Source organism: Dermacentor albipictus, chromosome 1 (genome assembly GCF_038994185.2).
Source record: "Dermacentor albipictus isolate Rhodes 1998 colony chromosome 1, USDA_Dalb.pri_finalv2, whole genome shotgun sequence".
Classification (NCBI taxonomy): domain Eukaryota; kingdom Metazoa; phylum Arthropoda; class Arachnida; order Ixodida; family Ixodidae; genus Dermacentor; species Dermacentor albipictus.
In genome coordinates this window covers 259,555,705-259,581,006 of record NC_091821.1, presented here as the reverse complement: position 1 = coordinate 259,581,006, position 25,302 = coordinate 259,555,705, and the positions used below count along the sequence as shown (strand labels likewise).

At 43.7% G+C, this 25,302-nt stretch overlaps 1 protein-coding gene across 7 annotated transcripts; it reads right to left on the bottom strand.

Moving 5' to 3' along the window:
* Nucleotides 1-311: 311 nt before the first annotated feature.
* On the bottom strand, nucleotides 312-23,883 carry LOC135902903 (uracil-DNA glycosylase 2-like). 7 transcript variants are annotated; one of them, XM_065433223.2, is made up of 10 exons: nucleotides 23,705-23,883; nucleotides 22,912-23,040; nucleotides 22,645-22,842; nucleotides 21,740-21,835; nucleotides 19,745-19,993; nucleotides 19,574-19,628; nucleotides 15,803-15,845; nucleotides 15,519-15,607; nucleotides 14,113-14,291; nucleotides 312-987 (listed from the first exon to the last, which is right to left on the bottom strand). In XM_065433223.2, exons 2-10 carry the CDS (start codon nucleotides 23,008-23,010, stop codon nucleotides 844-846), a joined length of 1,152 nt encoding a protein of 383 aa, XP_065289295.1. In that variant the 5' UTR covers nucleotides 23,011-23,040; nucleotides 23,705-23,883; the 3' UTR covers nucleotides 312-843. The 7 variants fall into 7 exon arrangements, with proteins under 7 accessions (XP_065289295.1, XP_065289297.1, XP_065289294.1 ...); XM_065433225.2 differs by having other exon boundaries at nucleotides 22,921-23,040; nucleotides 23,705-23,878; XM_065433222.1 differs by lacking the exon at nucleotides 23,705-23,883 and adding an exon at nucleotides 23,155-23,312.
* Nucleotides 23,884-25,302: the final 1,419 nt, after the last annotated feature.

Sequence of the window (25,302 nt, the reverse complement as noted above, 5' to 3'; positions counted from 1 at the left end):
CGAGGAGGGAAGGGCGAGCAAATGCAAAGGGGGCTGAAGCAAAATAAAAATAAAATCAGTTGACAGTGGGGATTTATGCCGCCAAGTCCTCTCTCTCCTCCGTGCGTACTTGCGTCCTAACAAGTCTAACGGAAGGATTTACACATCAACATCTGCATTTTATACTGAACATGCAATGTCCCATCACTGATAAAATATTTCCTGACACACATAACAAGTGAAGCACTCACAGCTATCAGCTGTATTATTACCAGCGCAGTAAAGGATTTATTTTTCTCTCGTCAGACACAACAAGCAATTTGAGTCAAAAGTCATTATTTAAAGCTTTTATTGAGCATTAATGTTTTTGCAGCACAAATGAACAGGCTACATTAACTTGATAAAAAATGCTACTCTTCAAGTTGCATTGTAAAACTGGTTTTGAATGGCTACACATGCAATAAGAAAATTAAGTGAAATAATCGAAAGATTTCTGTGATATATGGTGGCCGACCAGGCATGTAAGAAAGGATAAGAATTTTCAAGAACAAAGCACCAGTAAAATGACATTTTTGCGCAAGGCACATTTAAAAAAAAAACATTGCTGTGCAAAGAGCTGTCGCCACACTTGGAAATAATGCACAGGTACTTATCTTTGGCACTTCTCACACTGTAGACAGAACATTTTCGTGATGGATTTGTTTCTCTGGGCAATAATGCATGTAAACAAGCTCGAAGATGCAAATGACACAGTTTCTTGCACTAGTGAACAGAATATAAATGAAAAGATGGTTAATGCTTGTATCACAGAAATGGAAATTTTCATCCTCGAGTTCTTCCATGGCAAGAATCACTCAGTACAAGTCAAGGCAAACAGCTCCAGTCAATTGGTTGCTTGTGGTGCTTTGTCAGGTATTCATTGGCCTTAGAAAAGTGGCAGCAGCCAAAAAAGCCTCGTGAAGCTGACAGTGGTGATGGATGAGCACACTGAAGAACCTGGTGTTTCTTCTGCAAATAAATGTACAAAAATTATTTAAATGTTTACATGTCCACCCCACACACCAGGTAACAAATCACTACTGAGATGTTGCTAAAGGCTGTTTACTAAGTCTTTAGATTGGCTTGTGTACAATGTGAAGGCTAGATGGTGTCATGAGTCTGCTTGTAATAATGTATACCACACTATAGAGGAGAGCACCTGTGAGCTTACATTCATATGGGATAAAATCTAGAATTAGATTAGCAGAGCACGTCTGCAACCATATGACCTAAGGAAAACTTGCTCTCGTTTCACACGTTATCTAACATATAGAAGTAGCACAATTTGTCTGAAAGCAAAAGAGAAAAGTACTGTGCTAGCAAAAATATATGGTGATCCCAAATAATAATGCAAGAGGAACTTTGGACCACCCGGAAAATATGATTCATAACACAAACCACAGCCAAGGGAACTTGCACATAAAATGGCAATAAGTTTCAGTACTTCAGTATAAAGCACAGGTTACTGAAATTAAACCTTTGCTGATATTTAGCACTGTTATCTTTTCTCGTCTGTGTTTTTGCACTACAATTTGTCAAAGCCAGGGGCTATGGTTCTATGTTTGCATAGCATAATGCATTGATCAATCCACTACAGTGACATGTACTCACATGAGACCACCCACGCAGACACATATACATAATAACAAAGTGCCATGTGAAGCATTTTACAGGCAGCTAGCTATCCGGCTTAAATCTGGCTTCTACAAAGTGTTACCAGATGAGTCAATGTTTTGTGCAGGTCAAGCAATTGTGTGATGCGAGCATGTGCATCCTGACAGCAGCAAGATGACAGGGACGATGCAAGTATGACGGTGACGACGTGACAATCCATTAATTTTTTTACTCTGACGAAGAAATGTTACAACCTATTCCATTACCAGCTAGGCCGATCCCAATGACAGTGCAGCCTAACACAGCGTCTAAAAGCGCTAGCTGCCCTGTGAGGCAAGAATGGAAAAAAACTGGCACGCCCCTGCTCGTGGCAAACGCCTGCTCATTATGAACACGAAAGATAGTGCCAAGTCTGTTGCTGAATGGAAAGCATGGCACGCACACATGCTATCGGTTGTGCTATGCGACATGTGCACATGCCAGTCGAGAGAAACATGCTAATGATCGTGGCACACTGGGCTGCTGTGCTGGGAGTCACTGTGCTGGGAGTAACAGCCATGGCTGGCCATGAGGGAATTCAAGGCAGCATTGCCACCTGTCTTGTTTTTAATCTTTTCTGGCTTACCAAACCTCATGTCGTGGTCAGAGTGATATTTTCGTATTGTAGAAAGGTAATTTCAATAATGCTCAAAACACTTTTCTCTTTAGTGTCCCTTTAATGCTGCTGCCAATAGGTCGTTCTAGGCACGGGCAGATACACAATATATCTCTCTAGTGCTGAAGAATGTCACTAAGCTTTCTCCATCTCTTTTTTTTACAAAACCTGAAATGCTAGAAATTTTCAGGAAACAGCAAATGCTACACACCTTCATGTAATAATTAATTAATACGGGTGGTTGTACAAGAAGAAATGCACATTACTGCGTACAGTAATCTGGACCATCACTGCAGTAGCATTTGCTCTCTACTGTGCTTACAGAACATGAAACTTCTTATAAGCTGGTGCTATATTAACCATGGCTTCAGTGCCACCACATAAATGTAAACCTGTAACATTTAAAGTGTTAACTAGGTAAATTTAAGTGCAAGTTAGTGCAACATACAGATGTTAGGTCAATCATTGTCCTTTTATGCGTTGCCCATCACAATAGTGTACATGCAACAAAGAGCTCCTACAACACTCCCATTCTTATACTTTTTGAACAAAGTAAATAAATTTCCATATTCACTAGGCAATACTGCTGCAAACATCTGAGCCAAACATTAATACTGTACACACAGCTAGGAACCCACAATTTTGCTTAAAAGGCTACCTAGCCCATTCCCTTTCCTTCAACTTATCAAAACCCCAGCAACTTTCTTTCCCTACTTTAATGCAAGTGTAAATGAAATGGCTGCTTGAATGATATTCTCACACATCACAACTAAGCAATGGCTCCAGCAAAAACAAAAAAAAACATCACGATGATTGTTTCTAATCCCCTTTTGAATTATTGTGGTGACAGGTCGATGTCCGATGATGATGATCGCATTTTATTGGTGCATAGGGCATCTCAGGCCAAAGGGCACCAGGACATGTGTCTTGATTTAGCAAAATTGTGAGTTTAAGACTATGATTTAAAATAGAAGTTGCATAGAGGCCTACACATAAGACAGATCTATAGATATTAGTTCATCAATTCTAAAATAATTACTAAAATAAATATAAAGCCTTAAATGCATTGGCTACAGGCACACATGTTAAATTATTTTGGATAGTCTGAGTCCCTTGCTGTAACAGTCTTGCTTACGCAAGTGCGAGAGCTCAGACATACTTTTGTGCATCAGATTGTACCTCATCTCTGAGGCACAATCTGACGGTTAGGATGGAATGAGATGATTTCTAGAAAGTTAACTTGTGCAAGATAATTAAGCACTCTTTTATTTAAAGTTAAAAAGTGCATCCTCTGATAAGAACATTGAGGGATGGGGGGTATATGGTGTGAGTAGAGTTCTCTAAAATGAGCCACTCGCTCTCGGCGAAATTCAGGACAATGAATGAGGACATGTAGGACGGTTAGGTTCTCACCGCATGTGCACGTCGGTGGGTCAGTTGCAGTCAAGAGGTATTTATGTGTGCCATAAGTGTGTCCTATTCTGAGTCGTGCCAGGGTGACTTCAGTGAGTCTATCAAGCTTCAGTGGGAAAGATTTGGTTAACTGCGGTTTAAGCAGGTGCAGCTTATTTTCAGCTTTCTTGTCCCCTTCAGCTTGCCAAAGATTACGGAGCGCCTTTCATAACGCAGGTTTCATGTCTACACCAGGTACCCAGCTTACATCAATTGTATCCCAATGAGCAGCTTATCCACCATTTTGTCTGCCATTTCATTGCCTGCAATCCCAGAGTGGCCAGGCACTCGGCATACAAATGCAAGGTTTAGTTTATACGCTACGTGAATATGTTTAAGGAGCTTGTTTAGTACAGGGTTTCAGCTTGCTTTGCCACAGGACAGGGCTATGACAACAAGAATCTGTGTATATTATATACTTTTGTATCTTGTGCTGTACTATGTACTCAACAGTGATCAAAAATTGGAGGACGCTTAAGCTTCGCCTTCAACAGTGGAACGCGATAGCGTTCCTGTCGACCCGTCAAAGGGTGTAAGACAATGGGCTACGGCGCAGCAATCACTTACGAGGCACCCCGCATCGGACGCGGTGAGCGTCGAGCAACGCAGCGTTCGGTGCGGCAACGATACGTGCGCCTGAGCAAGCTGAACGAACCAAAGAACTCGGTGTCTCGGAGGGGGAAACGATGCACGCCAGCCAAACGTCGTGATCGGCATGGGCAGAGAGATAGACAGATAGTGATCTAAAGAAAGGAGGTCGCTTGATTCTGCAACCCGTGAGGGAGCGAGGCGAAACGTCATCAGGGGAGAGGGAGTCCGGCCCCGACCAATGCCTCCTAGATAGCACAAGGCCTGTTTACTCCGATCCATGACGTCACGCTACTTGGCCCAAAATTTCTATTGACAAGGCTGGCGTGATGAAAGCGGTGACGTCAAAATCACTGTTGCCTACTCGGGAGCATCCCCATTGGATTCTATGGCAGTCGGGCCAGGTAGCATGATGTCATGGATCCGAGTGAAAAGGCCTTGTGCTATCTAGGTGGTGCTGGCCGCGACACACCTCGCAACAGTCCCCGCACAGCCCCAATGCGCGCGTGGCGCGCCACCTGTCGGGGCAGCGCCGTACATTGAGAGGAGGGGGTCTTCTGTGTTTGCTGCAAGATGGCTCTACGTGTGCGGAAAGCGCAGAAGAAATGTAGTGGAAACGCACTTTGCTACTCGTGTAACTGGCGACTTCTGTAAGTTACATGTTCATAATTACCGATATACACCGCAGTATAACTTTCTACGGCTCGTTTCTAAGGCAACACCGCATTCACTAGAGGCGCTTTTGTACCGCTTTGAAGCATCGAACTCGTGGCCGAGTGGTAGCGTCTCCGTCTCACACTCCGGAGACCCTGGTTCGATTCCCACCCAGCTTATCTTGCAAGTTGTTTTTTATTCATGAAGTGCCTGCCGGGATTTATCGCTCACGGCCAACGCCGCCGACGCCGACAACACCGGCTTTTCTGCGACATGAGCTCCTTAACGCTGTCGCGTTAAAATACCATACGCTTCTGCTGTAAAGATGCTGCTATGGTTATGAAAGGTTTTAGAGTTGGAGAAGTTTGAGCCATGGACTGCACATGATACCAAAGCTGCAGAGTTTGAAGCATCAGTGAAAAATGCCATAGATCTATACTTGTCTTCAAGGGTCAAAAAATGTTGCTGGATGAGGGCACTTGGACAACTCTTTTTGTTAAGTTCTGTAAAGGACAAGTCACAGGTAACTGAACCCATCCCAAGGTGGGATGGGTTCAGCATAGTCGCTTTCCTGCAGATCTGTGGAAACTATGCCGAGTTTTTCCGCAACAGATTTTACTGCTAACGGGAACGGCGGGGCATGTGAAGGCCTGTTTAAATACAACTGATATGTGGACTGATCACGTATGAGTGCTTTGCATGGATGTTGTTTTAGTGACATCGTTCTTATCGCATAGGTGACTCCGAGATATGTACGCTGATAATCCAGTGGCCATTGATCTGCCTCTGCATAGAAACTTTGGACAGGGCTCGTACGAAAGGCACCAAATGCTAGGCGGACACCTAAGTGATAGACAAGATCGAGTAGTTTAAGTGTCGTCTTTGAAGCTGACTGCTAAACAATACATCCATAGTCTACACGTGACAACACAAGGCTTTTAAAAGAGATAGGAGGCAATACCTATCCGTTCCCCACGACTGGCGAGATAAAATCTGTAAAAGGTTCATAGTTTTAAGACATTTCAGCTTCAACAGTTTCATATGATGCATGAAGGTTAGCTTAGTATTGAAGATTACACCCAAAAAATTGTTCTTTTCTATTTACCAAGCTTCTCCCATTCACCATAATGCAAGGGTCAGGACATACCCCTCTTTGTCTGGAAAACAGCACACAGGTAGTCTTTTCTGCACTGAATCTGAACCCGTTTTCGTCTGCCCATTTCACGAGCCGATTAACACTTAACTGTATCTGGCGTCCACATATGGACAGGTTGCAAGATTTAAAGGTGATTTGGATGTCATCCACATAGACAGAACAAGATATCATGGATGGTATAACAGAGCAGAGAGAGTTCATTCTAATTATAAAATGTGTGCAACTTAGCACTCCTCCCTGTGGTACACCGTTTTCTTGAACAATAGTGCGCAATAGTACACTGCCAATTCTTACGCAGAACTTCCTTTCTGATACGTAATTTTGTAAAATTTTCAGCATACTACCACAAATTCCATAGGACGACAGGACTTGCAGAATACTATACTGTATCACCAGGCAGTATCATATGCCTCCTCAAGATCAAAGAACACAGATAGAGTATTGGCTGCGTACAAATGCATCACATATATATGACTCAAGAACAGGATTATCGGTTGTAGATCTCGCTCTTCGGAAGCCAGATTGGCGAGCGTCCAATATATCATTACGTATTCCAAAAAGTAGACAAGGCGACGGTTAATCATTTTTTCAAATACCTTAAGTAAACAGCTAGCAAATGCAATTGGTCTGTAACTGTTAACTAAGGAACGGTCTTTGCCGTGTTTGAGTATTGGCAGGACAGTTGCCTCTTTCCAAGATGAAGGTATATGACCAGTTGCAAAAATCTTATTGTAAGGATCAAAGGTACAGTTTAGGGTCTCACAAGGCAGAGTATTGATTATTTTATAGGTTATTGTGTTGGAAGCAGGAGCCGAGCTGCCACAAGAGCCTAGGGCAAGCTTGAGTTCATAGAATGTTATTGGTTTGTTGTATCCTTCCGATGACAATCTGTTGGAACGCAGAGAAATATTTTCAACTATTCTTTTAAGGTGCAAGAACTTTTCGGAATAATTTCTTGAGCTTGACACCCTCTCAAATTCCTCACCAAGTGTTTGCTTGATATTCTATTGTATCACCAGAGGCAGTGATGAGAGGAAAAGAATTTGGACGTTGTCCTTTTAGTTTACGTACCCTATTATATACTTCACTAACATCCGTATACGAGTTTAGTGAGGATACGTAACGTGTCCAGCTTTCTCTTTTGGATATTCGGCAGATATGGCATCCATTTGCTTTGCATCGCTTAAAATTTATTAGATTTTGTTGTTGGGTAGAGTGAAAAGCTGCTTCATGTTTTGTTCTGGCGTTTCTTTTGCAATTTCACAGCCTTTGTTCCACCAAGGTTTTGGATTAACTTTATCTGTGCAGGACTCGGGTATGCAGTTTTGAGAACAGAGAATATGTTCAGTGATGTAGCTGGTCAGTTCCTCTACACCTAGGTGGTCCAAATATTCCAGGCAGTTTACATAATTTAGCAGTCTGCACTATGAAGTCTCCATTTTTTGGGGTATGCTGGTCCATCGTGCCACTTTGTTGTTTCTGGGTGTTGAGAAGTGATCACTCCCATTGCTAATAACTCTCCGTTCCAGGTATGGAAGAAGTGATGCTGACCTTATGGCTAAATCTATACGTGAATATGTGTTGTGTCTAGAATAGTACAAAGTTGGCTCCGCCTTCTTAAACAGACAGGCTCCAGATGAAAGAAGGAACTTTTCTATTGCCCTCCTCTCACATCACATCTTCAGTCGCCCCAGAATGTGCTGTGAGCATTAAAATCTCAGAGTACTTTACAGGGTTCAGGAAGCTGGTCAACCAGCTTTTCAAATTTTGCTGTGTGAAACCGTTCATCAGGCAGTATATATATGGAGCAAATAGTTATAATTTGATCGAACAATATAGCCTGAACAGCCACTGCCTCAAATGAACTCTGGAGCAATACATGTTGGCATGATACTCACTTTTGGGCTACAATTGCACACCGCCTGAAGAAAAATTACCATTATTTCAATCTTTGCGGAAAACTATGTATTGTATTCAGTTCTTGTGTGTGGACTTTAAATGTGTTTCTTAACACAGAACAGTCATGGCTGATATTCCTTTAGTAGATCTTTGACATCATCTAGATTGTGAAATAGGCCCCTGGCATTGCACTGAATTATTTGTGTAGCCATATTGAGGAAGAGTTTTGTTGTCTGTGTTCAAGAGCATGTGATAAAGATAGATAAATATACATACAAGGACGGTAACCGTTTAGGTTACCGGTCCCTTTCTCAGAGCAGTTACAGGAAGTTTATCCCTCCTAGCACGCTCCTGAGAGCGCTGATCTCTTGGTGTTGATGATGCCGAGGTTCTTGGATCAACCTCCATAACCTTCTCTGAGGCGCTGGAAAATCAAGAACCAGGCGCTGAAACTCGCATCCCAGGCCGTGGAGTTCAGTTTAGCTTTGAGACCTGTGGAACCGAAGTCTGCAGGCCCACCTTCGATGATGATGGAGCAGCACTTGCTGCTGCCACCAGGGGGGAAGCGGAGTGATTACCGGACCACTATCAGTGACCGCGATAGAGTCCCGAGGCATTTGTGACGCTGCCCCCTGTCGCGCAACCTCAGAAAAGCTGGTGTGATCTAAGTATGGAAGATGTTTCCTTGCTTCGTGAAATGTTATATTTTCTTTGACTTTTAGTGCAATGATTTCTCTTTCTTCCATTTAGGGCACGTCCTGGAGTAGGCTGGATTCCATCAAAGTTCACACAATGTGGAGATAAGTCACAAGTGCGTGATGGATGATCATTCGAGCAACATTTCGCGCAAGTCTGCCTTCCTCTGCATGTCTGAGATCCATGCCCATACCTCGGTCACTTAAAGCACCGTCGAGGATTTGGGATGTACGGCCTCGCACATACTTTGATGTAGCCTGCATCTAGTGTACTAGGGAGCACATTAGTACCAAAGGTAAATACGATGTGCTTTGTTCAAAGTTGTTCATTATTCCTGCAGATTAGGATTCTTTCTACCTTGATGACATTTCGCTCCTAAAAACCTTCAAGCTGCTCTTCATCACCAAGATCTAAGAAGTCGTCTTCCGAGATTACTCCACGGCTCGTGTTCATGGTTCGATGTGCCGACACAGTGACTGCTACATTAACGCATTTCAAGTAATTTATTTTCTCATATTGTGTTTTGTCCTTTAATTCAAGTAGCAGGTCTCCATTGGTCATCTTTGTGGCTTTGTAGCCATTTCCTATCGTGTTTGTGAGGCATTTTGCCACCAAGAAAGTGGAGAATTTACACACGCTCGTGTTGCCTTCACTGTGGAATACATGGTACTTAGGAAAGTGTTCTTCATTGATTTTCAATAAGAACTGAGAAGCTGCATCAGTGCGCCTCTTTTTTAGAGGGCAATCAAGGGAAAGCGGTTTACGGGAAGCCATAATATCGGGATCATGAGTTCGGCAGCAGCACCAACCGCCCACCACCGAGCCCAACATGGGGACGGAGCAAATCTTACAAGTAAGACAAGCCCTCGCCAGCTGTGCAGTGCTACTATAACCCAATCTGGAGTACCCAAGGTTGGCCACCTACACAAGGTTAACCCTTGCTGCCTGGAAAGTCAGAATTAAATAGAAGAGAGAAGACGGGGAAGATTGAAAGGAAGAGAGAAAGACGCAGATCGGAGAGGAGACAGGAAAAGGCAACTACCAATATTCCCCGGGTGGGTCAGTCCGGGGGTGCCGTCTACATGAAGCAGAGGCCAAAGAGGTGTGTTGCCTCCGCCGAGGGGCCGTAGGGGTCCAAACATCCGGCATCGGCTCAACCCCCAGGATCCCCCTTTCCCCGGATGCGTATGTATTTCCAATTGCTAGTAGGCAGAGCAGGGCGTGGCACTTGCGGAGGTGACGGACGTTTGCACGCATGCGCAAGTAAGAGCGGGTGCGAGAGAGGAAATGTGGGGACTTTTGCTCCTTGAATATATGACTCTGCCTAGGCACTACGGAGAAGTTTCCTGGCGCGCGTTGTATGCGCTTGACCCTAGGCGTGCCGGCAGAAGTCGCGGGGCGTAGTAGTGCTGAACTTAGCATCGCAAGTTGGCGGCTCAATGCAATTATATTTATTCAATCATGTTTTTACTAATGTAAACAATGTGTCATTATTTCGCATTATTGGCGGCGCCTCCAGGACACCAAAGCGGTAACGGGGACATCAAAGCTAGAACCCAGACTGGTCCGTGGGTTGGGCTCGCAGAGGCCTGCGCATGCCAGGGGAGTATAAGATCGACTGTCCGCTATCGCAGACAGCCAATTTTCGTTGCGAACACCCCCTTGCACGCGTCAGCCTCCGTGGCCCCAACCCACGGGCCGCCCTGCTTCCAGCTTTGATCCCCCCACTACCGCTTGGGTGCCCCGGAGATCCTGCACCGCCTGCTTTAATATAACCTCAGGTGCTCTCCTGGGGCCTCCATTTGCCGGTTACATGTGCCCTCCTGGAGCAGTGCTTGTAAAAAATCCAATCTATCGTCGCGACGAAAAAAGCGACCCGCAACTTATACAACACCAGTCAGAACATTGCCCCTTCAGACACAGCAACCACCAAGCGGCGTCCGCGCCCACTGCCTCACCGCGCGGGCAGCCAGCAGCGTAGGGTGTAAACTAACTCGACCGCACTCTGCAATGCTGGCATGTCTAGGGGACAAACGAATACAATGCGCGCTAAGAAACCTCCTCCGTAGTGCCTAGGCTGAGTCACATATTCAAGGGGCAAAAGACCCCAGATTTTCTCTCTCGCGCCCACTCTTACTTGCGCATGCGTGCAAACGTCGAGCGCCGTCAAAAGCGCCACGCCCCGCTGTACCTACTCGCAATTGTAAAAACGCTCCCCGGACACGGCTAAGCCGCACACGGTTAGACGCGGGAGGATCCAAACCTCGTATGCTCGGGTACATGGTGTCGCAACACACCAAATGCCTACTGACGCAGACGTCCCTGCGGGGGACAGGTAGACTTCTATCTAGCATGTGTGATCTACTGACATGTTACTATACTGTAATTTAACATTCCACCTATTTCTGCTTTATTTCGTGAAGTTACCTACGCCTGTGACGATTCTGTCCCCATCTGTTCCATGAATTTTCTTCACCAATAAGATCTTCATGCCTACATCCACTACAAGTTAGTGCCCTCATAAGCTTTGAATTCCAGCACTTCTAAAAGGCGGTAATTCCATATGGTTCTGGCTGATGAATATTCTGGAATTACATTACCATAAGCTAAGTCATCTCTGGAGCTTTTCCACAGCAGGCATATCATTTCACACGAGCTTACATGGCAATAGTTGGTTTTGCATAGACAGTGGACGAGCGTAAACGAGAGAAACACAGATCAAGTCATCAGCCACTGTGTTATGGAATCTTAGGTATCTATGGCTGGGTCATGTAGTGTATGTAAAACGACAATTACATGTGTGCACCGGTGAAAAAAACATTAAAGCATGATTAACTTGGGCAATCATGAAGTCAATACAAAGTCCCACAATTTCTGTATGGCGTGCTACGAGGACAAGTACTGAGGAAAATGGGCCGGTCCTGGAGATAGTGCAGTCTAACACAGCACCTCAGGATGCAAACTGTCACAAGGAAAGAAGGCCAGGAAGTGGCATGAAGCACATGCACCAGGGCATTTTAAGGAAATGGCTGGCTTTGGAATGAGAGAAGTATATGTGCGACCTTGGCCTAATGGTTAGAGCACCGGGCTGCTGTGCTTCATGGCAGAGGTTCAATTCCGCCGTCGGTCCCACAATATTTTCCTTTGATTAAAACGAGGCGAGACGGGAACTTCTTACCTACCGACCACAGATCGTTAATACTAAATTGTCAATTGCCATTCCTTGATACTTATATTTTATACAAGTTCTTCATGCTGTTTAAGGACCTCAAATGTGTATGTTACTTAGCATTAATTTTGTGTTGGATATTACATTGACAATTTGTAATTTATTTTGATATGTTTGCATCGAGTGTACATAATACAGTAACTGTATATCACTTGTCCTAAATCAACGAATAATTTCAATTCTAGTAGTAGTTATTTATCATTGTAATATGCTAGTTGACAATGCTATTTCTTTCTGTTATAATATTGTTACGCGCTATTCCCGCGCACTGAAGTCCGCATCCTGCCGAGCATCGAAGAATGCGCCAGAAAGATGGTGAAGATGACGATCAGGGTAGCGCTCGTGTTGTTCTGCCATCTAGTCTGCAGCCATCTCTCTCTGTATATATTTTGTAAATACAATTTCCTATCCCTTTTGGCTACTCTCATCCCTGTGGCAATATCTTAAAATGACAATGCTGTATTTACTTTTGTGTTATGTGTAAGCTATTAGTTGTTGCCAAAATTTTAATGGAGCAAGAGCCCCTGTCAGGCCTCAATGCCTTTTGCTCTTGTCACCATTTCTGTAAAGATACAAAAGAAAATAAATCTTTCTTTCTTTCAAGAGGCCAAGAACAAGGCAAAAGATGCTTCACTTTATTAGTTCTCTATTTTTCTGTGCTAAAATTAAAGGGTCCCTAAGCGACCCCTCGGGCTTGGTGAAAGAACATAGTTTGCGGGTAGCACAAGCTGCTGTGAACAGCTCAGACAAGTTTTGCTGTCGTACGTGGCACGTGGAGCTCGCAAGCGGAACGCGAAGTCACTTCTCTCAAATGCTCTCTCTTCAACGGAAGGCCCTGTCCTCACTCTCTTCTGGACACTTTATTTTATCATCAAATGCTTTATTTTGTCATTCCCGTAGATGGCTGCTATTGGCCAATAACTGACATCAAGCTGCGGTCAGCTACATGACATAAATACCGCAGCCGTCGAGGGCTGCTATTGGCCAATGACTGACATCAAGCTGCGGTCAGCTACATGGCATAGATACCGTGGCTGCAGCGGGGTGCCGCCACGAGTCCACTGGCTAAGCGCACTGCAGCTCGCTGAGCACGAGCACATTTGGCCTATATTTAGCATGTCGTAGGCAGTAAAGGTGGAAGTCATGACAAACTGCACGCCACGGTGACATTTAGAAGGCGCTGGAGCATTGTGGGCACGCCCCACTGCGCTGTAGCCTTCGCAGTGCAATGCAGTGAGGTAAGAACGGGAGCACAGCGGAGGCTGTGTTTGATTGCCAATAACTCCGCTGCTGCTGAACGCATTGAAGTACTTTTTGCGGCAAAGTATTTCTGAAATATCTGAAATAGCTTATTTTCATTTCAAACTCCTTTCTCCATTTCGATAAAAAGTGGTTCAGGGCCCCTTTAAGGCCTAGACATGTTACTTCGTTACCACATGCGTCTCTGAAAACCCCTTGCATTGTTTGCTAATAGCACTACGTATCCACATACATCAGCCCAGGGACCCTCTGTCTCACTATCTACCCATTACGTGAGCAAGATAAATCGGAACCTAATTTACCAACTTACAGTCTTTCTATTGCCTTAACATAGCGCATCAACAATGATAGAGAAAATGGAGACATCCCTGCTCCATTCCTTGGTGAATTTCCACTAGTTTTGTGCATTTCCGACCTTCACAGGTGATTTGTATGCGGCTGTCACCAATGGAGCTGTGATGCCACCTAGTGGTGAATACGACAGAGCTGAAACTATGGCTCCCGAGATGGGTGGCACGATGCCACATGATCTTGAAGTCTTCCCAATACAAAAGCTTAACACAATGATGGGTGGAACATGGTGGGAATTGTCCCACATAAGCATAGTGCACAGCTTTGAGTGTAGTAGGAACAACGAAAAAAGGAGACTGTAAGGGCGTGGCAAATGCAGCATTTGATTTCCGATAACATCCCTGATACAAGGCACATTTAAAAACAATTGCTTAAGGGAAGGTATAACAGCCAATTAAATCGGGTAGCTGGTAACTGGTAGTGATGGTAACTTTCACCTGAGCCTAATGTGCCCATTAATTCCAGACACATTTCACACCTTTCATAAAGGTGTTGCAATGCCCCTGGCTTCAATAAAACAATAGCTTTAGGAAAACAGACCCGATCAATGATGGAACCTTTCTTCTGAGCATAGGCACCCCAGAGTAAGAAAACCAGGTTGCTGCACTGCTTGTTGAGGTGACGAATAACAGCATCAGTGAGATTTTCCCAGCCTCGATCCTTGTGCGAGTTTGGCGTGTTCATACGTACTGTCAGACAAGCATTGAGCAGCAGCACACCTGAGAGAGTGAAAATAAGTAGAAAAAAAGTGGCAGTTTTGCCCAAAAGGTGAAGCACTGATACCGATAGCAAAGTATTAGACAACTATACAAAGTAAAGTGTGTAGTTTCATTGCCTCTATAAATTGCAGTAAATATTTGCTCACTAATTAAATTAACAAGCATGGTGTCATGCGCGCACAGGCAAACATGAACAGATCTCACTCGGAATTCACTCGGATCTCACTGAGAAACTCAGAATTTTACAGCTGAGGGCAGTAACTGTTACAGCAGTTTTGCAAGCAAAATTTGGCACAATTAATGAAATCCTATTACATTTATTTTGCCATAAGATTGGTTATTACTGTACTGTTCAGATTTCTGATCTGTAATGTCTAACATATTTCTAACACACAATCCACTCCAAAGGGTATCTATTTTGCCACAACTCCACCTGGTGCAACATATTCTAAGTTCAGAATGACTGATGGCAGCAAGTGACAATAACATTTCCATGGTTAGGACTGAGTTAAAGCCAAACCTATTTCAAGAAGCTTTTGAAATGAACAAGAACATGTTGATAAATAACGCTGATAGTGATTTTTCTGCATGTCTTTAGCAATGTACAATTTCACACACACACAAAAAAAATTCACCAACAATCGCAATACTCCCTAATGCGAAATTTGAGCACAGCTCTATACCTGTTTTCAGTTCGCAATATATTGGCTGGCACGGACAATGTGTCTCGTGCGGTACAATGCAAACAGAGCGAAGTGCGCCGTGACTGCCTCACTAATTGGGAGATCGCGAGAGGCAGTGCGTGGCTGACGTGTGGGCACAATTCACAGCAGCCGCCGTAGACAGACCTCCACTCATGCAGCACTTTCTTTCCATGTGTCTGACACGCACTGCTCTGGCGCCATCGTTGCCACAAAGCCCGTCTTGCGCAGCACTACACTATGCTTCCACCATATCTCCTCCTCCGCTTTCCTCCTCACTCTTTGCTATCGCTATCTTTCATCACCTACTGCGCTCCGCGTTCGCTCTTACATTTTTCACTGTGCTCATTCGCTCGGTTATGAAGGACACCAAGGCGCACCTAGGCTCAATGCAGGAACGGGTGCCTAAGAGCTGTGCTCCAAAAAGCAAATGTCAACTGAATGCACAAAGCAAAAATTGAAATAAGACAACGATGGTAAGCACTCTCCAAGAGCCTTCTTCCCAGACCAGTTTGTAGTTTCTCACCTTGCTGTGCCCATCCAGTTAAGTTGCCATGTGAAGGCTGCTGAAAGCCAGGAATATCATTCGCTAGCTCCTTGTACATGTTCAGAAGGCTGGGTGGAGAATACCATATTTTACACAAGAATACAACCGTTCTCTAGGCAAGAAATGGAAGTGAGAGTGAAACAGATCACACATCCTAGGACCAGAGAGAAAAAGACAGGAAAATGGAAACAAACAATAATGACAACATTAAGGAAAAAGTTATAATGCATAGGCAATAAAAAGCCCCCTCCCGCCCCCCTTACCTCATAGGAATGGCGACACCTTTGGGTACACTGAATGCAAGGCCTATGAAAAAAAGAGAAAACATATACTGTGTTAAATGCAGCAAAGATGACTTATTTACATTGTCTACATGTTTAGCCAACAAACTAGGTCCTCGAATGTGAAAATGATGCAGGAAGTATTAGTTTTGAACTTCCAGTTGCCGCTGCCTTCCTTCTATTTGCCAACAAACACCGTGGAAGAACTGAGAAGAGAGACAAAAACATTTATTTCCTAACAGCTCCATATTCTGGCAGTGACGGGACTACTCCCTGTCAGCTCAGGCCACTTTTTCAGCTAGTCCCCATGTTAATGCGCAGCATGGTGCACAAATAATCTTTGGTTAGTGAATCAAAATAGAACCAAAAAACATAAGAGTTTGCACATACACAGGCAGTCCATTCAAACTACACCTGCAGAGCTTACAAAAAAACATGGGGGGGGGGGAACGCATATAATATTAGCTTGATGCAAATGCAGACAGTTTGTGCCTGGAACACACTATCCATGATGAGAATAAACAGAGCATGACCAGCAAAGCCACACATCCTGTGAGTAGTAGCCACTCATGAGTAGTAGCAGCCATCGATTTCACAAAATGCTAATGGTGTTAGCAACAGGGAATGAATCGTGCTTCACTATAGCTCTAAAAGAACTATAGTGTAACTTGTAAGTTACCCCTAGCCTGCAATACTGGCGGCAAATTTCAATCCATTCAACAAGATAATTCCTTCATACTGTATATACAGGATTGTTGAGATAAATCTGGAGCTTTTTCACATTCAGCCTGGCAACAATGCAGTGAGGATAACTGGCCGCGTTCATCCTGTTCTGCATGGAGGAAGGAAAATGTTAGGAGAGAGCATTATGCCACGCAGACAACCTCGGCAAGCAACCGCTCCGTGAAGCCGATACATTTACTCAGTGGGGACCCAACACGTGACCTCTTATGTCGAGATCACTGAGCAAGAATCGAGATTTGCTGAGATGTTTGGTTCCCCGTAGCTAGGCCAGTAGCTTTTATTCGGTGCACAGCACACTTGTTCGTCTGCCCTGGCGTGGCTCTGCCTCCAGAGCAGGATCACTAAAACTAACCATACAAGGGCCACCAGGATAGGCGTGATGCTCCCTCCTAACGTTTTCCTTCCTCCATGCTGCTCTGCAACATCATTCAATGATGAACCATTAATACAACAGGAGGGCAATGATACAGAAACAAGTTCATGCTGGAAAGACGCCCCAGCAAGTCATTGTGCCATTTGGCTACACACAAAAATAAGTGTTCCACATTATCAAGACTTTCAGGGTATGCAACATCCAGACAGATGTCAGTGCAGACTGAGCCAAAGTGAATAGATCATGAAAAAATAGCAGGATTTTTTAGGAAGCTGATGCAAAAAATCAACCAAGACCTTCGGTTGAACGACCTCACAAAAGCAATAAGCAGGGCAAGGTTGTACAATGTACTGCGGGTCTTGGGATGTGTACTGCAGGTCCACAAGGCCTGCAAAAGACAGTTTTTTGTACTGCGAAAGTGCAAACTGTTCAATGAGAAGAATAAGCTTGACACCTGAACCACACCAGCGCTTGCTTCCCCAAGGTTCTCGGACGAGATGAACTTATTTCAAGACAGGACAGTGAATCGCCAAAATGATCACTGCGTATGCCAGGATGTGACTGACGTACCCATAGTCATGCACACCAAATTTTCCACCTTTGTGATGCTGCTAGTTATACTCATGGACAACTTTCTGTGGCTATGAAGGGAAAGCTACGGAGGCAAAGTGCGCAAAAGTGAGAGCACTTCTGAAAAGAGCCCCGTGTTTTTATCCACATTAGTTTAAGCTGGAGGAAAGAAAACATAAACACCTTATTAGCAACAGTTCAATAAGACAGAACACACCACTGAATGTAAAAGCTGACTTATTTTGCGGCTTTTCCCTTCCGCATCTGGACAAACGCGAATCCATCGCACTTGGAAGCGGCATCAATTCAAAGTTTTCTCCGAGCAACCAAAGCACTGTTGAACGCTGACGGACTACTTGGCGCGGTAACACATGTGCAGAAGCTCCGCCCTGTAGCTTTCCTATCATAGCCACAGAAAGTTGTCCGTGAGTATAGGGTGAGTGGTGAGGGTGATGTGGTGCCCCAATCTTTTGAGGATGGTCTGAGGGGGCAACAGATGGTTGTGATTATGTGTAGGGTTTAGTGGCACAAAGGCCAGGTCTGGCCAAAGAGTGCCATTGGAGACTGCGGTGAGGCCTTGGATGAACAAGGTAGACACTGGAAGAAAGTACATGTTCCAACAAGGCTCAACTCTGGTGCACAAGGTAAAAAGGACACAATTGTGGCTTTGTGAGAATGTGTCCTACTACTGGTCAGCACCGACTGCAACCTGCTTGACTACTGTAAGTGAGGTGTCATTGACGTACAGTCTGTTGCGAATACAGACTGTTGTAATGTCTTGGATGAACAAGGTAGACACTGGAAGAAAGTACATGTTCCAACAAGGCTCAACTCTGGTGCACAAGGTAAAAAGGACACAAGTGTGGCTTTGTGACAATGTGGCCTGCCACTGGTCACCACAGACTGCAACCTGCTCGACTACTGTGAGTGAGGTGTCACTGATGTAAACATCAACGCGAAGAACTGCAACACCAGGAATACCCTGAAGGCATCTACAAAGTTGCAGGCAATGATGAACCTGAATATAAAGGAGAAGCAAGCCTGCAGCCATTTCAGATCTAGGCTAGAGATGGTCATGTCAGCTGACAGAAGTTTTAGTGAATAGTTTCACTTCAAGATGGTTTTTCACTAACTCTATACAAAGTTTTGTACGAATACATAGATTTATACATTTCTTGCTTTTATTTCGGATAAGAAATTTTCCTCATTGGCTTTGACAACCCCCTGTAATGCAGCCTCTGACCCCAAAACCTACCTTGTACAGTAAAATGTGCTGTATGTTGCACACAGCTAACAATCACACAAAATTAAACTGACAAAATGCCTTATGTTCTCCCAGTTGCGTTCACATTTAAGAAACTCACTGGCCGAAAGCAGAGGTACAGCCATACATTGAGAGATACATGTCTGGGAGACACAAGGCACAAGAGCAATGCTAAGAAAAGGAACACACTAGAATTCAAAACCTCTTTTACATAATCCCAGTTTAATGAGCACACCAGTAAATAGAAAAAGAAGTGGCAAGCTCAGTTAAGCACTTGCAAATCTTTTCAATTCTTTCAAAACCTCACAAGAAGGTGTTACATGTACCCAAATGAAATTTGTGTTCTTGATACTTCAGATTTTTCACTATCTGGGCTTGCAAATATTTGTCATAACAAATTTTGTGAAACAGGAGGAGACAGTGCCTGAGAGTGGAATGGGATGCACAGTGTGAAAGGAACAAATTATTTCCCGACTTTAAGAGATTCACAAAATAGTAAATTGCTTCCAGTCTATTTAAGACCACACAACCTGTCAAGTTTAAGTGAAAGAAAGCCAAAGTATGGAAAGAAACACAGCGGTGCCAAAAGTGAGTGGACTGCATGCAGCATAATTGCCCATACAGATACTCGGGCCAGACGGTGATCTCCCCTGCCCCCATATTCACTTTCCACAAAGCACTTTCAATGACACTGAGATGCATACATTTTAGTTTATACATCTTTTTATTTGCAGTCAGAGGAGGTTTTACTGCCCTATGAAGTTGACACATTCATGGACTGTCCACGAGTTAAGGAGCTTACCATGAGCTTGGCCTGGGTTGTGGTAAGGGTCTTGTCCAAGGATGACAACTCTCACCTAGAGCAAATATGTAAACAATCCACAGATTGTCAGTTTAACTGCTGAAGCACACAGCATAATAGAATAAGCATATTGTTGCGTGTGGAAAGACACAGACAAAAGAGACTATTTACACTGTATTTACAAGAGCAGCACAGCCAGAGACCAAGATGGTAACCAGTTCGTGCCAAGCCCAGATGCCCGTCTTCGTCTTCCTTTACACCATGTCTCAAACGCCCATTGTAACGAAACAAAACCCCCGGTGGCAAAAGCGCCGTCCTGGTGCCGCTAGATATCTGTGGCAAGCAGAGAGTTGTCGGGCTTGAGCCTGGCGACGTGGATGATATCATTGGAGATCGGAGTAGAGGATGTTGTGGGGCTGACTGGAACAATTTCGTAGGTGACATCAGTGACTTGGCAAACCACATGACATGGGCCTTTGTAACAAGACAGGAGTTTCTCACAAAGGCCTACCCGACAAGAAGGTATCCAAAGGAGCATTAGGGTACCAGGCGAAAAGTGCACTTGACGGTGACAAAGGCCGTAGCGACGCTTCTGGTTCTCTTGTGACACTGATAAGCAAGCGCATGCAATTTGTCAAGCATGGTCAGCACGAGCAATGGCATCAGCTTTTCCTTGTAAGTGGCAGGCACTTAGCTGGAACTACTGAATATGTGGATCACGAGGCATTGCCATACACTTTATCTTACCCTATACTGTACAAAATTTAGCATGTTTAAATATTTTTCATTTCCTCTGACAATAACAGAATGGAACAAACTTTTCCTTGAATTCTTAACTACCACTGAATCCATAGAATGCATCTATTCCTGATGGGCTTGTTGCATTGTATATGTCTGATGTTCTAGTCTGGTTTCCACTTGGTACATTGTGCTTACATAGTTGTACATTAAGCTTTTTATTTCCCCCTCCTGCAAGGGGCCAATAAGGCGTGCAGTATTGTATGAATAAATAAATTTGTTTTAAAGCGAAGCTTTCTATGTCTCACCGATTCATCCATGAGTGCTGAAAACACACTGCAGGAAAGACAACTTACACATCTGCATAGAACACTACAGTCACATTCGCAGTACTGCGCCAGCCTAGACTGGCTGGCCGGTCAGTGCCTGATAACGGCGAAAAGCGACGAGCTCAGCAAAAATAGAGCATGCGCACTAAGTTCAGTGGAAGTGCAAGTTGCATCTGCTAGGCATGACACCATCCCTGTCGTGATTAACTGAGCATCCCTGCTCATCGGAGTCAGCAAGTGCGCATGAACAAAAGAAAATCAAAGCCCCTTCTTTAAAGAAAGATGGCTGAACACCACGCTACCCAGACAAACTGTATATGTCTGCATTGCATTACATGTGTCACGGCTCTGACCATCTACCACAGCGATCACAAGGCAAACTATGCAAGTGTAGAGTCATCCATGAAAGTGTGAGTGTGTGCATGTAATCAACGGCTACATGATCTAAAATAAAGGCTATGCAATTTAACGAAATGTGCCTTCATGTAACTTCAACGTTAAAAAAATGCAATCCTAAACAAGCAATCAAATTACATATGCACAGCATCGGGTCGCTCAGCATTTTTTGGGTTCGTTGCGTTGTTGTTGGCTTTCGACTTTGACTCAGTTTGCATTGGGGGAAAGCTTGGCATTCAACCATCTTTCTTTAAGAAAGGGGCTTTGATTTTATGTAACCAACTTGCCCAACTGAAGGCAGGTATGGAACTGCTAAAACAGTTGGCAGCTATGTTTTGTGAACAGTTGAGATAAGTAATGAACAGCTATGATGTTTATGTAGTGTTTATAAAAGAGAGAAGGAAATTGACTTTTACGCGTAGAAAACAATAGTGCATAGCACAGTGGAGACTGCACAGCAAAGCAAGCAGTGGCGGTAAATGGACCTTTTCTACTTTTACAACAGCATTACATGAATGAAAGAGCAAAAGTCAGCTTTGCCTAAATCGCTTCATCTCATTTCTAGACAACTTAGCTAAATGCTTGGTACTCAGATATTTGAAGATGGTCTTTGCTCAGGTAATTGTATTTAATTTTAAAAGTTTTCTTAGTTCACAAACTTGCATAAAATAGCTGCAAGACAAGCGCAGTCTCTATGGCTCACCTTGTTCACCTCACAAGACTTTGTCCAGCTGAAGACATTTTCATGTGAAGGGTAGACAGTAAATTTTCTTCGCTCTTCTTGCACGAAACTATTGAGCTGAAAATTAATTTATTTTGTGCCATGTATCAATGAACACATACACTGCAATGCTGTGCGCACAATTTTAGGTACATTTTGCACTTGCATACAACATGGTATGAACTTGTCCAAGAAGTGTAAAAGCCTCCTTTTATAAAATGATGCTGAGTCCCTAGGAAAATTAACATGGTACTTCTGACTGCCACTTGAATGAGCTTTTGTGTTGCACATTAGCGAAATGTTACTGACATTGCCATCACTGTGTTGAAGTAAATCATGCAAAGTCAAATTTCATTTACCAATTACAAATGCAATATTAAATGCTGCTAAACAGAAATGCAAACAAGTTAATGCTTGTCCTACAAGGTCCTGGTGCTATGTGTCATGAAATTTACCAAGTATACTTATGCTAACAATATGAAAACCCAGCTCTGCGTGCTTACAGGACAAATGACAGCAGAGCCATTAAACTGAAGCATTAGAATCCCGGTCAGTAAGGAAAAGAAGAGACACAGCACCTGTACCACTCCTTTAAGTACAGCTTCTGATAAAGAGTAAATGGTACCGCCTTCATAAATGTTCCAACACTCACTCAGACCAATAAAAACAGCTTGCGCGCAACAAACCCAAGCAGCTACTGACTTTATTTTGCCGGCCGGCGTATGGCTTGTTTTGATAATGTTTACTCAAGCCGCATTGGTATCAAAACGGCAAAACAAAACCTCAAGAAAGACCGATGCGTCATTTTCATCGCAAGATTGCGGCAGCCCAGTTTCATCAAAATCGGTCGGCAATGCTGATAAATGTTTATATCGAGGCGTGCTTACCTTAACAAAATATTCTTTCGTGAATTCTTGCTCAAGGGCGCCAAACCAAGATAAACCTATGTCAGCCGGAACAATAGGAGTCGCACGAGACTGGAGCTTGACTTTGGCCATAAGCCGCTTCTTTTCTATGTCAATGGCAAGGCAAACTGTCTTGTTCTCAGGACTACCTTCGGATCTGAGTTTTTTTATTGGTTGCTCCTGAAAAAGGCAGCGACAAAACGATGACACTTATGTGCAACACCCAGCTCGCGGTCAAGAGCTACATACGTGACGTACCGCATCTTCGGTGGAAAGCAGACGCTTGGGTTGCTTGGGTGGCGTTGCCAGAGGCTTAAAGAACGCCGATATTTGTCTTTGCCCAGGCATGATGCCTGCTGCAGTTTACAAACACACGAACTGAAGCACAAAGCAGAATACACAAGAATTTATCAGAAAACCAGGTGTATCATGACTGCAAATCTCGTAGTTTTGGGCAAGGTCAGAACTAATGTGCAAATAAGGATAACTTACTGGTAATGAGCTACCGCTCTCACAGTTCTCACCACAATAAAGAACCAACTGTGGTTCTCATATGTCATATGCGCAAACACGTGAGCTCGGAATCCGCGCTTTCCACGCGCGCTCATAGAATAAAGAAACAATTTTGGCGCGCTTCTCTAGCGCTTGACGATTATGATGATGATGATGATGTGATGGACCATACGTCTGAGGCCATTTTCATTTCATCCTACGTGAGGTTTCCTACACTTTTTTTTGTGTGTGTGTACTAAAACCAACGACGTTTTGAAAGTTTAACAACCTTCAGTTTAATCAGTGTAGAAATTTGGGCTTGTTAGTGCAACATTTTGCACAAGGACGCGGAAAAATAGAAGAGCCACACACAAGGCGCCAACTTCCAACCACGTTGTTGTTTGCTATAGTAACTCTATGTTGTTTGCCTTGTGTGTGTCTCTGCTCTTGCTCTACGTCCCGTGTTATTTGACAAGCGCTCTAGACAAGCACGTCAAATGGTTCTGGTTCTAGGTGTTGACTCGGCGCCATGCTGTTTACAGCTGCTTACCCACTCATTTACGTGAAAAATTATCCGCCTGAACACACTTCCCGTCCACCAGCGTTTGCTTGCCACTGCACATCTTGCGTGAGCGCAGCCACAGCTCGTTAACGCGTAGAAACTGTTCAATATGCTGTATCTGCTGCAGGTAGTTTCAAAACGGCGTTCACGGAACTGCAGGCCTTGCTTAACTCGCAGCATTATGCTACCGTATATATGCGGCTTCCCCCCCCCTCTCTCTCGGCGTGATAAATACGTCAGCACTCGCCCTTTCACGTTATTTTGGGACGACATTTCGCAGTAACGATGAATAAAGCACTCCGGCCATCCGCTTATTAGTATTGTTTCCTGTTTCTACAGTAACAATTCCTTCTTGCATGGTAATTTTTACTAATATATGTTTTTCTTTTTCTGTGAGACCAAAAGCCCTGTTGCAAAGTATTCGTGGTCGCGTTATTTACGTGCAAAATATTCTTCATTGTAGTACGTATATACACAACATTATAAGCAGGTCTCCCTAGAAAAAATCCAATAGAAATATTTTATTGGTTTCTGTACATATAGGTTTCATCTTATTGAATTATGAAAAGATAAAGCTGATATAGCCTAGCTGTACTGGTCTATAAAATAATAGACCTGGTACACTGGTGAAAACAATGGCCTGTATCTATAAGTTTACAAGTTCATTGGTGTAGATAGCACTGTGTACCAAAGTGGTCTATTCAACCACAGTTTAAAGCAAAGCTTTCTAGCTGAACCTTTCCAGACATTGCTGATCATAGTTGCTGCTGCTGCCTTTACAAATAGCTCACACACAGGATGCAACTTGTATAACAAATCGTGGCATATACAAGGCATGAAACGGGGGAAAGCAGCAGGAGAGGATGGAATAACAGTCGATATAATCAAAGATGGAGGAGACATAATGCTAGGAAAACTGGCGGTTCTCTATACGAAGTGTCTATCGACTGCAAGGGTCCCAGAAAACTGGAAGAATGCAAACATTATAGTAATCCACGAAAAGGGAGGCGTTAAAAAACTGAAAAATTATAGGCCCATTAGCTTACTCCTAGTTTTATATATAAACCAAAATGATCTCCAATAGAATAAGGGCAACACTGGGCTTTAGTCAACCAAGGGAACAGGCTGGCTTCAGGAAAGGATACTCTACAATGGATCACATCCACGTCATTAATGAGGTTATCGAGAAATCCGCAGAGTACAATAAGCCTCTATATATGGCTTTCATATATTACGAAAAAGTGCTTGATTCAGTAGAGATACCAGCAGTCATAGAGGCATTACGTAATCAAGGAGTACAGAATGCTTACGTAAACACCTTGGAAAATATCTACAGAGGTTCTACAGCTACTTTAATTCCACACAACAAAAGCAGGAAGGTACCTATAAAGAAAGGCATCAGACATGACGACACAATCTTTCCACTGCTATTCACTGCGTGCTTGGAAGAAGTATTCAAGCTGTTAAACTGGGAAGGCTTAGGAGCAAAGATCAATGGCGAATATCTCGGCAACCTTCGGTTTGCCGATGACATTGTTCTATTCAGCAACAACGCAGATGAGCTATAACAAATGATTGAGGACCTT